General features: G+C 39.9%; 1 protein-coding gene across 4 annotated transcripts in view; it reads right to left on the bottom strand.

Moving 5' to 3' along the window:
• Window positions 1-17,768, bottom strand: part of LOC126471028 (glyoxylate/hydroxypyruvate reductase A-like) — a 62,021-nt gene that overhangs the window by 31,152 nt on the left and 13,101 nt on the right. For all 4 annotated transcript variants that reach the window (XM_050099089.1, XM_050099090.1, XM_050099091.1 and 1 more), the window contains exon 5: window positions 9,876-9,972. In XM_050099089.1, coding sequence (XP_049955046.1) covers window positions 9,876-9,972 — 97 coding nt within the window. The remainder of the gene's footprint in view (window positions 1-9,875; window positions 9,973-17,768) is intronic.

Genomic DNA, 17,768 nt, shown 5'->3' with positions numbered 1-17,768 from the left:
TTGTTCCTCATTTTGAGACCTATCAAACCTAGGCATTTGATGTAAAGACTTTGAAACACACAGTACTACAAGTAACACTCTCAGCTTTTCTTCCTGGATGCCTAACCTAGTCTTAATTGCTGATACTTGTGAAATAAAATTTTGAATGATATTTTGCAATGTATTACTGCTACTTTTGCATTTCTAACATATCATATGATCTATGATATAATAAACATAAGACATGCCATAATTCAAAGTTCCTCTTTCAATTAGACTTAAAAAGCTTCACAATAAACAGTGGTCTCCTATTAAATTATGTACCATTTTTCAATGAGAAGTACTTGCAGCAACATGAACAATGGAGGCAGTTGGAAATTGTCCAGGTAGCTTATAAAAGGAAAACAGGGAGCAAGAGGAATGGAAGAATACTCAAATAAATTATGACTAGTATAACAATGTCATCAGGGTTTTAAAAAAAGTGTCTAATATTTTGAGAGATGGTAATACCCAACAAAACAAGGGTGGAGGGTGGGGAATCCAATGAACATGATTTTGGAAATGCATACTTTCTGCAACCTGTACATTTCTTTACAGGAGAGGTTCAACCCAATGTCCATTCATGACATCTGTCCTGAGCAATGCATCCCTCTGCCCTTAGGCATAATGAATCACACACTTTGAAACATCCCATTATTGTTGTTGTTGCTATAAAGATATGATCATCTAATGTCTGGACATCATTGACTGGGGTGGCACAGACTAATGTCTTCTAGTGTCCTCATAACCAAAAATCTAGAGGATTTAAGTCTGGAGAACAGGGAGGCCAATGTGCGAGGGCTCCCTAACCAATCCTAGTCCTAAAACACCAATGCGAGATGTTCATACATAGTGCTGCAAAAATGTGCTGGTGCATCATCATGAATATATGACAACTGTGGTCTTCGTTGACATGGCACACCCTTCAACAAGGTAGGCAATACATTAACAAGCAACTGATGATAATGAGCTCCATTTAATCTTTGAGGGCCGGCCGAAGTGGCCGTGCGGTTAAAGGCGCTGCAGTCTGGAACCGCAAGACCGCTACGGTCGCAGGTTCGAATCCTGCCTCGGGCATGGATGTTTGTGATGTCCTTAGGTTAGTTAGGTTTAAGTAGTTCTAAGTTCTAGGGGACTAATGACCTCAGCAGTTGAGTCCCATAGTGCTCAGAGCCATTTGAGCCATTTTTTAATCTTTGAGGTAGGATGTATGGCTCTATTAATTTATCACTAAGAATGCCTGCCCATATGTTGATGGAGAAATCGTGGTGATGCCCTCTTTCTGCAACTGCATAGAGATTTTCATCAGCACACATGTGCTGGTTCTGGAATTTCACAATGTCAGCTCTTGTGAATCCCACCGAGTTGGTAAATAATATTATGGATTGGTAAATAATATTATGGATCTGAATCATACTTCTGCAAGAGCCATTGACAGAACTGCAATCTGCTACAGTAGTTGTCTGGTCTTTGTGCCTGCACATGCTGAAGATGGTATGGATACAGCCATTGTTCAAGTAATACTGGCCAGACAAGAGAATGACTCATACCTTGTGCTACTGTCAATCGCTGCACAATGGCTCCAGGTCTTTTGTCCTGTAAATATAGCACATGCTCCTTCATCTGATGTGTGCAGACTGACTGAGGCCATCCACTGTTCACCTTGTGGGGTGCTACAGAACCTGCATCCTTAAGACGTTGAAGCAGTTGACTGAACAGCTTATTGGATGGTACTTTGCAGCATGGATATTTTTCATGTAGAGGGCACAAGCTCACAGGCTACTTCCATTTCTTAACCCATAGCAGAAAATTATGTCTGCCATACCACTTGTGGAGTATTACGCTTCCATTGCTAACATGCGAAAGAGAAAAGAAAATGTACTTAAACATTAGTGCACAGGAAAGTACAAAGATCACAATAATAGTAAAAATAACAATTAAGCTACTTTCATAAGTAGGTACAGCACTACAATATGTACCCAGCACAACATAATTGCCTGCAGACTACCCAATTCTTGGACTGATGTGAACACTAGAGTACATTGATACAGAGTACATGTAAAGTAGTGAACCCTGTTGACGGGTCATCGAGGCAATGACTGTGCCCATACAGCATTTGTTTCCTCAATGTTTGCCTTATCTGACAAGGAGACGGATAAATTCACAACCAAACTTCTTCAGTCACAATGGATAAGTGTAAAGATCTCAGAAAGTAAGCATTTCTGAATCCATGTTTATTGGACTTTTTTTCTGGTTTTGATGGTTACTACCGTCTCTCAAAATATTTGATACTTTTTTAAACACCCGGTATATCGTACTGTCTGCATTGATAGTCAGCAGAAGGCTAAGTTGTTACAATACACAAACACTCAATGTCTCACAACCAATCGAGACAGCCAGGTACTAAAAAGCACATAAGTACAAATATGATGTCAAGAAGTAGCTACGTTCTGCACCTTCATTAACTGAACAGTTAAATTTAGACATGGGTATTATACGTGTTATGATGGCAGACACTCTTTATTACATAGAAAGCAAGGGTACACTGTAACCCCTTTATGGTTCACAATTCCAGTCTGTAGCAGGTTGTTGTGAATTGTAAAACACACCAAGGGAATAGCCCAGATAGTCCACAGTCAAGCAAATCGGTCAATAATCTGTAGAAAACCAATAAAAATGTAGTCTAGTTGAATAGCTACGTCATGAAAGTACTGTGTAAGCAAGGAAGAGGCTTCAGCACAGCACGATTCATAGTATCTTGTGGAGGTCCAGTGGCCAGATTTTATCTCCAGTTTTACGTCAACAGCCAGGCCTATGTGGCAGCCTGCTATTATTCCATAAATTGCTTTCTGATTCTTCTTGTCATTCCTGGTATTGCATTTGAAGTTGAAGATGATGATGATGATGATGATGATGATGATGATCATCATCATCATCATCATCATCATCATCATCATCATCATCATCATCATCATCATCATCATCATCATCATCATCATCGTCGTTGCATTTGACATTGCAGTTGTTGCTCTCATTGTTATTGTTGTGCCTGCTGTTGCATTTTAAGCTGCAGTTTTTGCTGTCACAGTTTCATGAATTTCAGATCCATGATCACTGAACTTAGTCTGCTGTCCTCACACATGTTAAATTCGAGTCCTTGTTGCCAATATAACACCTGCTAAGATGCAACACATTCGTTACTACACAGAAAATATGGATACACTGTAATCATTTGATAGTTCACAATTCCAGTTCACGTCAGGTCATCATGAACTGCAGAACATAATAAGAAAATGACCCAGATGGTCCCGAGTCAAGTGAATCTGTCAACAACCCATAGAACGGCAACTGAAAATGTAGTCCAGGTGAAATCTGGTAAACAGTCATGTCGTGAAGGTATGGTGTAAGCAACATAGAGAGCATAGCACAGCACAATTCAATGAGTTTTGCACTGGCCTGGCAGCCATGTTATATCTCTGGCTTGACGTCAGCGGCCATGCCCATCTGAGAGCCTGTTGGTGCCTCTTGCCACCTACTATAGGAGACACTGATAATAGAAATCACAGGTAACAATCTCACCATCAGATGCCAGAGATGTAGCAATGGGCATTAAAATGTCTTTCTTGAAAATAATGCATTAAAAAGTTGCACAAGCTTAACAGCCTAACTGGAACAATGCTTTGGAATACACCTGTAAAACAAGAACAGCTGCCTATATGCTCTCCTGACTTTAAATAGTCCAGAGCAATCCCTGAAAAGTATATACTCTCGAAGAGAAAACTATATGAAGATGTGTGCTTGCTGACTTGTGTGTGGGTACTGCTTGGTTTTATTTTCAATGTTACGGTCATCTGGCTGTCAGTGCTCATAACTGAGTACAAACAAATGCTACACAATGGAAACATACAGTAACCAGAAAACAATCCTCCCTATGTGGATTGTGGGTATGATGTATTTTGAAGTGGCCCCCTGCATACTTACTTCTTTCTTTCTTTCTGTTTAATATCAGACATCGAAATTTTGGCAGGAACAAAGACTACGTTACTGGGCAATTTCTGCCTGTGGCCGTTTGTTATTAGCTTACAATAGTTTGTTTTGTTGTGCAATTCCCTTTTCTTACCGTGTGATTTACGGTGCTTTACCTTTCCCTTGTATGCTTTCCTCTTTGTGCTTTTCTCCATTTCTGTTTCTTCTTTCGCATAACTTACATTTATCTTTTATGACTCATTTCCTTCATAGTAGTTCATGCCAGTTTCATCTCAGTGTTTACCTGTCTCACAGCTAGTGTCCTGCTCACATTCAAAATTATCTCTCTACCCCCAGCCCACATACCCTTTTTGTTTCTTTCACTTTGTATAGTTTCCATCAAGAAATCTTATGGTGAGCTTCTCAACAGCCTTTCCTGCACAACTGCTCCAGCCAGGGTTATCACTTTCCAAACCTATATCCTTTAAATATTGAAGAAAGAATCATTGCTTGTATAAGTCTGTTCTTCTCATACTTCTCACATTATCAACATTATTACCTTGTCTTATTCCAATATACACAAGCATTTTACCCATTTTAAAACTTTTATAATGACATAGACTGCAGACGTGGTCATAAATTCCATAACAAACATTTAAAAAATTAGAAAACACATTTTTAATGTGTTACATGTTCTATATAATGACCTTCAACAGAAACCTAATAATACAGAGATCATATGAGAGCACGGGGTCCTGGGTTCGATTCCCGGCAGGGTCAGGGATTTTCACCTGCCTCAAGATGACTGCGTGTTTGTGCTGTCCTCATCATCATTCATGAAAGTGACAAGACTGGACTGAGCACCGGTTGGGAATTTGTATAGGCACTGATAACCGAGCAGTTCAGTGCCCCATAAACCAAACATCATCATCATCATCATCATCATCATCATCACCATCATCATCATCTTCATCATCATCATCATCATATGAGGGCAATGTTGAGAGTTCTTAGGTTGGCCGTGGAGGACTGTGAATTCTTGTTTCTCAGCATAGTCTCCTTTTATAAAGAAAAAGAGTATAATGTTTCATCAGTGCCTTCCTTCAGGCACTTTGTCCTGTATTATTACATTGAACAGTTTCAATTCCTGGAATGGAAGTCTGTAAGCTCTGGCTATTTATAGCTACCATAATTCAGTATCCAACAGTGATTCAGATTCACTGCGTAGCCCAAGTATCAACAGGGAGAACACATCAGAGATACTCGGGCTCCAGACTACAGCTACAGCTTGTGCTTTTTGGAGGTGGAGCAGCTGCAGAAAGTATGTCAGGTGGCGCCCCACTCTGACAAGAGTTTATCACTACCATATTTACTCGAATCTAAGCCGCACTCGAATCTAAGCCGCACCTGAAAAATAAGGATCGAAATCAAGGGGAAAAAAAAAAAAAATTCCCGAATCTAAGCCGCACCTGAAATTTGAGACTCGAAATGTTTTAGGCTGCACCTCCAAATCGAAACAAAGTTGGTCCATTGTAATATGAGACACAATTTGGGCCGAATGAATGACGATACAGCTACAGTTGTTTGGTTCGAGTCGTAAGTTTAGCAGTTAAGCTTTACCAGGTAACCATTGCTATGCGTCAGGCGCTCCATCCGTATTTTTTATTGGTACCCTTCCTTTTTTGCGTGCTTCGTCTGGTTTGAATTGATTGCTTATTTTTCTTTGATCTGATAAGTGCCGTTCTCTTTGTTATAGGTGTTTAGTCACTCTAAGCTGAAAATGCATCACTGTACTGTGTCATGCATTGTTTGTCACATTCTGATAATGAGTGTTTACGACCTGTCGCCGCTCGCGGCATGGCTTGCTTTTGTGCGCGCTACCGTCGCTTAAAAAGAGAGAGAGAGGAATCGTCTCATTGGCGAAACAATGGCAAGAGACTGCTATTTGCTGTTACTTACACTGCTGCTTTCTTTGATAATGATCAACAAGAACCAAATAATAGACTGCGTATGATAGATGTTCTGAACGAGAGTTTAGCGAAAATTTTTCTCCGTTTGAAAATCTTTGCAGATGCCTCTTTGGTATATTACATTCTGCACAGAACTTAGAGTCACCTTAGATTTAAAAATCTAGTCAATTGCCATGCTTCATTTCTGACTGTATCACTATTAGGCATAAGAATAAAACGAATATAAACATGGCATGATATGTATATTCTTCCGCGTTTGCTGTTGTCTCACTCTAGTTTTGTAGTTTATTAGGCAGACAGCATTTAAATGAGATAGCAGCAAACATGAAAGAATACATGGCAAAAAGTTTAAATTTGTATTATTCTTATGGTAAAGAGAATACTGTGTGTGATTCACAATTCATAATAGTTCCTATCAGCAACCATCTCTTCTCACAGGTAGGAAAAAATTCAGAATGTAGAGTTGGCCATATTGACAAACATCCCAAACAGTCTTGCCAATCAGATTTTCGTAGTACATTGAAATGCTGCTACATTCGAAGATGAACAATACGGAATTTGTATTTACTTCGTTGGATAATGTATGAAAATGCAGTGGTCGAAACTCGTGGCGGAGAAAAAAGCTTGTCTTCCACCCTTTTTTTAAATTTATTTACTGACACAGAGGTTTTGGTACCAGTATTTATCTTTGCCTGCAAAGCATGCCTGTGTAGCGCTACATATATTCGACGGCAGAAGTTAGTTGTGGCGGCACCTACAAACATTTTTCAGAACTTCCGCTTACTTTGCACTCGATTCTAAGCCGCAGGCGGTTTTTTGGATTACAAAAACCGGAAAAAAAGTGTGGCTTAGATTCGAGTAAATACGGTAACTGCCATGGCCCAGCTCTTGTTAGCCAGTCTCACAATAGTCTCTGAAGCCTTTCATTATACGCCAATGAATAGTTTGTGATATAGATTACTCCCCTGATTGTTTACACTTAAAACAACTGTGCTATGCTCTGAATTTGTTTTGCTTATCTGTTCATTTTGTTAATACCACTGTCATTTCCCTCCAGAACCACCTGTTTCATTCAGATGGTCTCTATGTTACCACCAGTGCAAGTTAGCATAAACTGTGTTCTCCCTATACTTTGAACTCAGAATATTTTCTCATTGCACATACTTTTAGATTTGGGAATAGATATGAGTAAAATGCTATCAAATCTGGTGGACAGGGTGCATGTACCAGTAATTTGTAGCTTAGTTTCCACAATTTTCCCGCAGCCAAGCATGTTCCTCAAGAAAATATTTTTGAACTCTTCTGTAATTTTTTTTTTTGTCATTCTATTGCTGCATTAGACTTGAGGTTGCTGGTTTCTGACAGTTCCTGACCCTCTTTAGACCTCACATCATGATGGTAGGCAGTGGCAGTGAATGGAGCAGGCATTATGAACTCCACAAACATCAACTGCTCACTTTCCTGATAGACAAGACTGAATTCACATTTTTTGGTGCAAGGCCACCAGCCGCCACCATCTGCTTTGATCGCTATTTTATCTGGCCCTCATCCACAGCAAAAATAGGAGCACAAAATCTATTTCGTTAATGTTAAAATAGTCAAAACATGGTCGAGAAATTCATTTTTGCAATTGTTTTAGTCAGTATTCAATAAATGTGGCACCCATCTACCACAAACCTTTCGCATCGTTAGTTCATCACATACAATGTTTTGTACTATTTATTTTGATGTGCAAAAGGCACCATTTTAGACACCTTTACTTGTTGATTGTCCGGTACCTTATTCTGACTTTCCACTAATTTCACCTAGCATTGCCATTCAATTGTTCTTTATGTGATCATCTTCAAGTGAAGGAAACCCATGTTTGAATTCAGCTGACCACTTCTCAATGATTGACAATTAAGGAGACGACCTTATACACACCTTCACCAATCTTGGACAAATTTCCATCGACAATAAAGTGATAGCAATAGTATGACTGCACAACATTACAATTTACCCATTTGAACAAAACATTAATACTATAAAAATATACATTCAATACTATTCTGGAAATCAAGTTAATGCCTGACTTACATTAATACCATCTCTGCGCTAGACCACAAATTTTTCCGCATTGCCATCTAAAAGATATTTCTAGATGTTTCTGAATAAATCATCTTCAACTAGCATGTCTGACTTTAATGTGATGCATATCTTTGTAAAATTTATCTTTCATGCAACTTGAAAAATTGAAATATCTAAAATGGAACATGACATTAAATCTAAATTTGGTCAGTGCTTAATACTGTAGTTTAATTCTGTATTACAAATTGTCCCAGAAACAAGAGAGACTGTAGCCATACAGCTGAGGGCAATCTTACTCAGCGAATTTTCCATTCAGGCACAAACTATTTGATCAAAAGGGTCTGCACACCAATTAGAGGACATAAATATGGAATGTATCCATATCCACCCTTCACCTTTATGATGCCTTGAACTCTGATGAGGTGACTGAATATCTGCAGAAGAATGGAAGCCCAGTTTTTCTCAAGAACCTAAACCACAGAAGACAGTGATGTTGGGTGTTCTAACCCATCGCACAGGAATTCCGCAGGTCTCAAGTCAGGACTATGGACAAGCCAGTGCATTATAGGAATGATATTGTCCACAAACCATTGTCTCACAGGTGTTGTGCATTGTCATGCTAACACAATACATCATCATCTTCAAACTGTTCTTCTACTGTGAGGTTGAACACAATGCTATAAGACATGTTCATATCCTTCAGCATTTAGCATTTCCTGGAGTGCAAAAAGGAAGCTATGCCCTAACCATGAAAAACATCTCCATCACTGTTGGCACTACACATCATGGCAAGTAACATTCTCCACGCACAAACCCTTCCATCAGATTGCCATAGAGTAATGTGATTCACTGTTCCAAATCACCCATTTCCAGCCATCTGCTGTACAGTGGTCGCATCCTTTACATCACTTCAGGTGTTGCTTAGCACTGACTACAAAAATGTGTGGCTTACAAGAATCTGCTTGACCATTGTACCCCATCCTTTTTAACTGCCCGCACAGAGTCAGTGTGCTAACAGGCTGCTGATAGCAATTAGTTCCTTCCAACTGATTTCATCCAATTTATTACAATCACCCCTCTAATGCTTGATGGTCCCTGTCTGTCAGTGCGAAGGTCTGCTAGGTCTTGGTTTAGCTGTGGTTGTTCCTTCGCATTTCCACTTCATAATCATATCACCAACAGTCACCTTCAGCAGCTTTAGAAGGGTTGAAAATTCCCTGATGGCTTTGTTACTCAAGTGACATCTAATGATTAATCCTCGTTTGAAGTTACTGAGCTCTCCTAACTCACCCATTCTGCTGTTACTGCTTCACTACTGACAACACAATACTCCCAGCCTCCTTTCATACTGGTGGGTCGTCCTCTCATGATATCTAGTGGTCAATTCCACATTACATGGGGGTGTCAAGATACTTTTGATCTGATAGTGTACTGGACCCTGACAAACAATAATTCTAGCACTAATGTGTGAGCACCATATTTCCATGGGAAAGGGTTCCTTGTGAATTATGCCTAGTTTATCATAAAATATAATTACCATTCTTCTAAGCTTCCTAGAAGTATGTTGTCACTGGACAGTAGATTGACACTGAGGCATTACAACTTGTCAGTTTTTATGTAAAACATAATATCTAAGTACCATAACCATCATTTTTAAGTGACAATCTGCCTCCTTTAGCTTCTACCCCATTCACATATATTGTAATAGTAAACACAGGTATCATCACCAGTAATGTTCATTAAGTTTCAGCAGGCATTTTAGTGAGTGCTCTGTCCTGTTCCCTTACATTCTAGATTCACACTATAGGTACCTTAATGTATTACATGCTTATATTTAACGATAGCAAAACTCACCGATAATTATCAACAAATGCTAGTTTCTCCTTATCCTCTGGAATTTTTCTAACAAGTGCCCAGATTTCTGCTCTTAGTGACTTCAGAGTTCTTGCAACTGCAACAGAAGAATGTATGGATATTTTCACTAATCAACAGCTCACAGTCAATATGAATACCGCAAGATAAGAAAAACTGCACTTTTGATCTTGTCCAGTTTTATTACAGTACAGATTCCTTGTTACTCTTGTAGGTCAATACTGAACATTAAAGGCTATATAGAATACTTTATTCTAATTGGGAAATGTCTTATTGTTTATGCAAATTAAGAATCCAATCTGTGAGCATAGTGGCCCCCATCCTCCTTTTATTGTTTTCTGTGCATTTTAAGACATGGCAGTTTTAAAATTTTCCCGTTGATAAGTAAGGATAGTTCTCAGGTACATCTGAACTGCATCTTACCAACACCGTCTTCTTCAGTGACAGCATTCGGCTTACTGACCCTGAAGCGTTCACCCTATGCACTCCTAGTGGCAAAACAGGGTGCTAAAAAAGTGCTGCCCACCAAAAAATTAGTTTGATTTCTTTTGGGTACCACATCATATAAATGGCAAGACTTGACATACAGGAAGTGTTCAGCAGCGTGAAAATAGAGTATCATTTGCTTACAGCCGTTCAGATGAGCAAAGAAGTTGTCAGACCTTTCTGCATGGATGTACTCCTTTATCAAATTCACCACCATTTTGAAGTACTGGATCCACAGCACTGCAACGGGTCCATTGTTGCTGATCCTGTCCCCCACTTTCCTAAATTTGATAGCCACTGATTCGAATAATTTGGATTGGTTTGAAGAATTTGATGAAGGAGACTTGAAGAGGAAATGTGACATATGGGTGCAGATGCATTTCTGCACTTCCTTCGAGACTTCAACTTTATCTGACAAGGTATTTTCAACAAGAAAATGACCCCACACTGTTCTGGCAAAGGTGTGCCCCTTCAGCACTTTGTCCACTGATAATGAAGAATTTATACTGAATAAAACTTCTTTCAAACCAGCCTGCATCATGTGAGGTACCCTACACACCCCAGAAGTGACGACAGCAGGTGAAATCCATCAAGATATACAACATAACTCGGCATCTTAGAGTGTGATGTATTCATGGTAGCTGCAACAATATCCCTGCTTTCCAATATAATAGTTGATGAGAATGGAAATGAGCGTATGGCATTGTTGGCCAGGAGGCCCCTATTGAATACTGTGTCATATTCTATTTGGGGGAAAGGGGGGGGGGGGTGAGGAGGAGCAGAACATTTAAGAAAGGAAGGACAATCACTCTAGTATTTTCACTTGGTTTTCCTTTTGTTATACAATGAATGTACCCCTTTCATTCTGGGACTGCAATACCTTGCTTTTTGGCAACAAACTGCAGAATGTCATGTGGAGCCAGATGTGGTGGCTCTTCTGGTTTATTAATGATAGCCACAGGCACATTTTGTAGACCTCCTTTCATGTTTATAGGGGAACTGTTCCAAATTTTCCAGTTGCAGCAGACACAGGTATTGTGTTCAATTCGGATATTTCTGAATCTCTTTCAACATGTTTGGATGGAGCAAGACATTTGATCCCACACATAATGTGGAAGGTAGTAAGCCCATCTATGGTACAAACATTGAAAGTCACATTATCAAAAACAAGTTGGTTGAATGCAGCTGGCTTGTAGTTTAGCTGAGCCTGGGTAACACAGAAAACTCCAATTTTTGTACTTCACAACATGGTGAGCTGAAACCCAGACTTGCTAGAAGATCAACCAAGTTCTTTGAGGCATATTTCCTGTGGAGCAGAATGGAGATGCCTGTCAATATTGATGACAAGCAGGTATGAGGCCAGACTACTGATGTGATGGGATGTCCAACAGCAACACACTTTTTCCTTGATTCCTCCTTTTTGGATGATTCTGAGTTGCCCTTCTTTCCCATTATTTTCCTTGTTATCATACCAAGTGTAGGTTAGCAATTTGCACCCAGTGTCTCTAAAACCTCTGTAACCATTCTGTCTTGACAGTTCTCCACTCAGGTTTCCTCCCAGTAATAGTGTCCAGAATTCCATTTACAGTAAACTGACAGTTACTATTCCCCTCCAGTAAGTCACTAAACTGTTCCATTGTGTTTGAAACATAGTCTTCATATGTGGATGTTTAGGGTTTCATGCATAATGACCTAATAATTTTGAAATCAAATTTGAATTGTTTGGATCTCACAGGTGCAGGCTCAGGTGGTTCAGAGGACATTGACAGTGCCTGTATCTTTAAATGAGCCTTGATGGATTGCAGTCTGGTGTTTTTTTTTACATTCAGTAGGAATGAGAATGGCATCAAAACCCTCTAAACAGGAGCTGTTGCCATCTCTTTCTCTACTCACTTTGACGAGTGATAATATTCCTGTTTTTGTGACTGTGGAAATACCATCACCCAGTCCATTGATTGTTTCATCACACACGAAACACTGAGTAGCCAGTTCTATGCTGTTGATGTAAATTAAAGCAATTCCCAAAAAATCAATGCTGAACACTGACACAAAAACTGTCTCTAAAATGCTCAATGAACATATTAAGTGAACTGAAGATAAAGAAAAGAAGTGAGAGAGAACTAACCCCCCCACCCGCTCTACCCAGCTGTTTGGAGGAAGACATGTGGCCAGTCTTTGTTGTTCCTTTGTTCCTTGAGGGGCCTCCCCATTGTCAACCCTTTCCCGGAAATAACTGTCTCTCCACTGCTGACAAAGGCAAATGAACTTTCTGTCTCAAAAAAACCAAGATGTTGCCTTGAATGTACTTTTTCCCATTTTTGAATTATTATCAGTCCAAGTAAATAATTTCAATATATGATTTGCAACAATATAATAAAAGCTATACTTATAAAAAGTGTTGTTTTTTAATTACAGTTACCATATTTCCATTTTAAAGTGTCGTTTGTCGTCACAATAGCAAGTTAAATCAGCTAAAATGCAACAGGCTCTCAACATACTCATTTCCAGAGGAACATCAAAATTGAGTGTACAACTTTTGAGTGGTTGAAGATGAAGTGGTGTAAGTGCACATAAAATTGAAAGTGCTCTACGACTTCGTTTCTGACAATTTTATTCACCAATGATTATGGGAGGCACTAGAAGCAAATGTTTGACAAAAAGAGAGGTAAAAATCATTTTTCGAAAATTATTTATTTTCAGTATACATGTATCTCGAAAACTGCTGGGAATTTGACAAATATGTATAGAGATAATTTTACAGGAAACTGAATTAGCTTTCATTTTTATCTGGAAGATTTTTTCTACAGTGCACCCTTCTGAGATATAAGTAAAAAACCAAAGAATGGGACTTTTCCACTCCCCCTCCTAAATATTCCTAAAAATAGTCATAAAATCAAATTTTTTGCGTATTCCATACAGTCTACACCCCTCTTTTGGGCACTCATTGACTGGACTGTTGTTATATGTTCCCTACCACATGCCAATTTACCAAGGTTAATCTAACACTCTTTCAAGAGGAAGAATTCAACTTACGTCATGTAGCAAAGCTCTTATTAAATTGTTAACCCATTTTGAGACAGTAAGGTCAGAAGGAAACATTCTGTTCCTTGTGCAACTTAGTCCAAGTGGATTACTAATACACGGGAGCAACTAGGCACTGTCACCTACAACGTCCCACACTAACAAACCAAGAATGCATGGTTCGATGCCAGCAAGCCCATTCTCAAAAATGTTGTTTGGACAACATGACCATTTGGATGCAGACCGATGAAATAAAGCTAGCCATCATGCAACATCATCCGCTGTAAATGCTCAAAGTAGTCTTGTCCAACAACAGATATAATTAACTCTCACAGAGAACAACTTGCTTGCCAGTACTTGGCAGATTAGTACAGTCACCACGGGACTAGCACAACATTATGAGAAGTTTAAAAACATTATTTACCATAATCTTTTGATGGTGCATGGAGGACTATGCAACATTACCACTGCATTAGAAATGACTAAAGCTTTGCAGATCCTCATTTATAACACTCACGCTACTCAGTTCTGCTTAAATACTCTGCATACTGTTACCCATTTGGGGTTACAGCATAAACTTTGTGCTAGTCTGAGTCCTACTGCAATGCTTTGCATATCTTAACCAATACCACCACTCAAAATGCAGTACATTTACAAATGATTTATCCTGTTCAAGAGTGTATCTTACCTCACTACTACACTGCTGTTAGTGTACATCCATCCCATCTTCATGATCAGCTCAATGTAAGGATGCACCTGCCTATCCCCTGCACTAACAGCAAATTCGAATGTTATTGGTTACACGCCTTTCCAGCTGCATGGAGTGCCTTGCAGAAACACATTACTTGGCAAACACATGAATTCCTGATAATTAGTAAGAACCATCATATGCAGTTCAACTATGTCAACAGCCAATCTCCACTGCTGCACTCAAGCTAAAAAGGCACTGCTCTAACATAGTACTACAAACCAGGAACCACATCTCTATTGTTAGCTGAAATTTCTGCATCAGCATGCCCTCAGGTTGTAATCACAGTACAGGATCCAGTATTTGCCACTGTCAGAAACAGCTGGTTGTACACTGTACCAGGACCACTAACAACTATCATAATTTGGTCATTACTGAGTCCCACAGTGTAACTTTAACTGGTTGCAGTCTTATGTGGTAGTTCCCATTATGATCTCATCAAACCAACAACTAACCTGGCTGCTCAATTAGAACACACCTTTAACCTGAGTTTGGACCTCCGAACTACCCTTTGAAATGAGTCACCACAATAACTGCATGGCACCGCCTATGGTCACTGATATCCATTGCTACAATCCATGGATGGGTTCATAGACCATGAGAATGAACAAATTACCCTGGATTGTGCTGTTGCACATGTCAGTGACTCACCTCTCCTCAAATACATGATGACTGTAATGCTGCATAGCTGTCTTCCCTCCTCTAACTCTGCTTCTAATTGGACTAGCGGTCTGGATTTTATGCACAAATGCTACAACTCGCCTAAAGAGATTGTCCCTCAGCCACAAACAACCAACAATTGCCAGTAACACATGTGACCCGAAGATGAAACATGTGACCTCAAATCTTGTGGCTAGCTGGAAGATTTAACATGTATTTGTTCATTAGTGAATAACCTGTCAGCATTGCTTAATATCATGCCATGAATATTGCAGATGATGTCAATTTTGTGCACTCCAGTGCCATATATTCTTACTGCTTTTTCAATGAAGTCTGTGAATAAAGACCTATGGGAAAGCCTGCCTATGTTTTATGATCCTTGATGCACCCTTACAGCTACAGTCTACATGTAAGAGACTGTGCTTGTGTAAAGCTGAGATATAGATGTTAAAGCTTACTTGGTAGGAACTATACATGTTTGGTACACCTAAAGGAGTTTGTGCAATAGTATCAAGCTTATGCAACCCCTATCTCTTAATTGGTATTCTGTACTTATGTAAGTGTTATTTGAAGATTTTATCATTAATGTAGGAAGACTGCATGCCACAGCCACTTATTTCATTGTTAGAAAGGTTAACTCAATCTTTCTATTATACTTGGTAATTCTATCCAGAGTGGGTAAACTGTTATAAAGTCAAGTTGAACAAATATATTTCTAGGACGACACAATACGTGTAAGTCACAGATCAAATAAACAAGTAAGACATGTGTACACTGGAACAGTCAACTCAATCAGCACTGAGTCCAAGTCTAGCGGCCACTGCCCGGCTGGCCGCTTAGGTGGCGTGACTGCTGCAAGGCTGGCAGACAGCGCCGCATGTAGAGGACGCGCATAACTGCACGGCGGCACTTTGAAAGATCGGTGAGTCACAACACTTTTCCCCCCTTTGAATTTTTTGCACTGGTCTTGATGGAGGTGGCCTGTAGATTGCTAACGTCCATAGGTGTTGTTTGACTGGCCGTAAAGTGTTGAGGAGGAGGCTTCCCGATGATAACGGGTCGAGATGACAGGAGAAGTGGGTGTCGAATCTGCTTTGCCTACACATTCTCGAGACTCTAAAATTTTTCAGAAAACACATAGTGCCAACTAACTCCAGAGTCACAAAAAATAATGAAATAGATAAACACAACACCAGCAAAAACTCAAATCTGCATGTTTTATGTACAAACACTCAACTGTGTAAAAAGGGAGCTTTCCACATGGGCTTCCAACTGTTCAACTAATTTCCCAATAGTATTAAGTCCATTGAAGACAACATAAAATTTAGTAAAGCCGTGAAGTCAAATTTGTTGTGTCACTGTTTTTACTGTATAAATGAATACCTAGAACAACAATCTTGCTATTTATGTAAAACTGAAAACATTCTGCAATGGAGTGAAGTAAACTTAACCAATCTTTGTAATATAATACATTAGGTTACTGTATGTTAACAATGTTAACTGATTTTATCCGACATCTGTAACACACTGTGTACCATCAGATCACATGGAATAAATAAATAAATAAACCTCATGGATGTATCAATGGCTTAATCAGTGTAATTACACATACATCTGGTGATGTCACTAGGTGCAGCATGGAGTGGTATATTGACAGAGCCAGGTCACAATGATAAACGACAGCGGCAGATTTTAGACTACTGGCGATTAAAATTGCTACACCAAGAAGAAACGCAAACGATAAATGGGTAATCATTGGACAAATATATTATACTAGAACTGACATCTTATTACATTTTCACACAATTTGGGTGCATAGATCTTGAGGAATCACTATCCAGAACAACCACCTCTGGCTGTAATAACGGCCTTGATACACATGGGCATTGAGTCAAACAGAGCTGGGATGGTGTGTACAGGTGCAGCTGCCCATGCGGCTTCAACACGATACCACAGTTCATCAAGAGTAGTGACTGGTGTATTGTGACGAGCCAGTTGCTCGGCCACCATTGACCAGATGGCTTCAATTGGTGAGAGATCTGTAGAATGTGCTGGCCAGGGCAGCAGTCGAACATTTGCTGTATCCAGAAAGGCCCGTACAGGACCTGCAACATGGGGTTGTACATTATCCTGCTGAAATGTAGGGTTTTGCAGGGATCGAATGCAGGGTAGAGCTATGTGTTGCAACACATATGAAAAGTAATGTCCACTGTTCAAAGTGCCGTCAATGCGAACAAGAGATGACCGAGATGTGTAACCAATGGCACCCCATACCATCACGCCAGCTGATACGCCAGTATGGCGATGACGAATACACGCTTCCAATGTGCATTCACTGCGATGTCGCCACACGGATGCGACCATCATGATGCTGTCAACGGAACCTAGATTCATCCGAAAAAATGACGTTTTGCCATTCGTGCAGCCAGGTCCGTCATTGATGACGCAGCGTCAAGGGTAACCACAGCCATGGTCTCCGAGCTGATAGTCCATGCTGCTGCAAACGTCGTCAACTGTTCGTGCAGATGGTTGTTGTCTTGCAAACGTCCCCATCTGTTGACTCAGGGATCGAGACGTGGCTGCACGATCCATTACAGCCATGTGGATAAGATGCCTGTCATCTCGACTGCTAGTGATACGAGGCCGTTGGGATCCAGCACAGCCGTCCGTATTACCCTCCTGAACCCACCAATTCCATATTCTGCTAACAGTCAATGGATCTCGACCAACAGGAGCAGCAATGTCGTGATACAATAAACTGCAATCGCGATAGGCTACAATCCAACCTTTATCAAAGTCGGAAACGTGATGGTATGCATTTCTCCTCCTTAAACCAGGCAACGCCGGTCAACTGCTGTTTGTGTATGAGAAATGGGTTGGAAACTTTCCTCATGTCAGCACGTTGTAGGTGTTGCTACCGGCGCCAACCTTGTGTGAATATTCTGAAAAGCTAGTAATTT

The sequence above is a fragment of the Schistocerca serialis genome, chromosome 3 (genome assembly GCF_023864345.2).
Source record: "Schistocerca serialis cubense isolate TAMUIC-IGC-003099 chromosome 3, iqSchSeri2.2, whole genome shotgun sequence".
In the NCBI taxonomy this organism is placed as follows: Eukaryota; Metazoa; Arthropoda; class Insecta; order Orthoptera; family Acrididae; genus Schistocerca; species Schistocerca serialis.
Note: the sequence above shows the minus strand (reverse complement) of the source record. Positions and strands in the feature narration are given on the sequence as shown.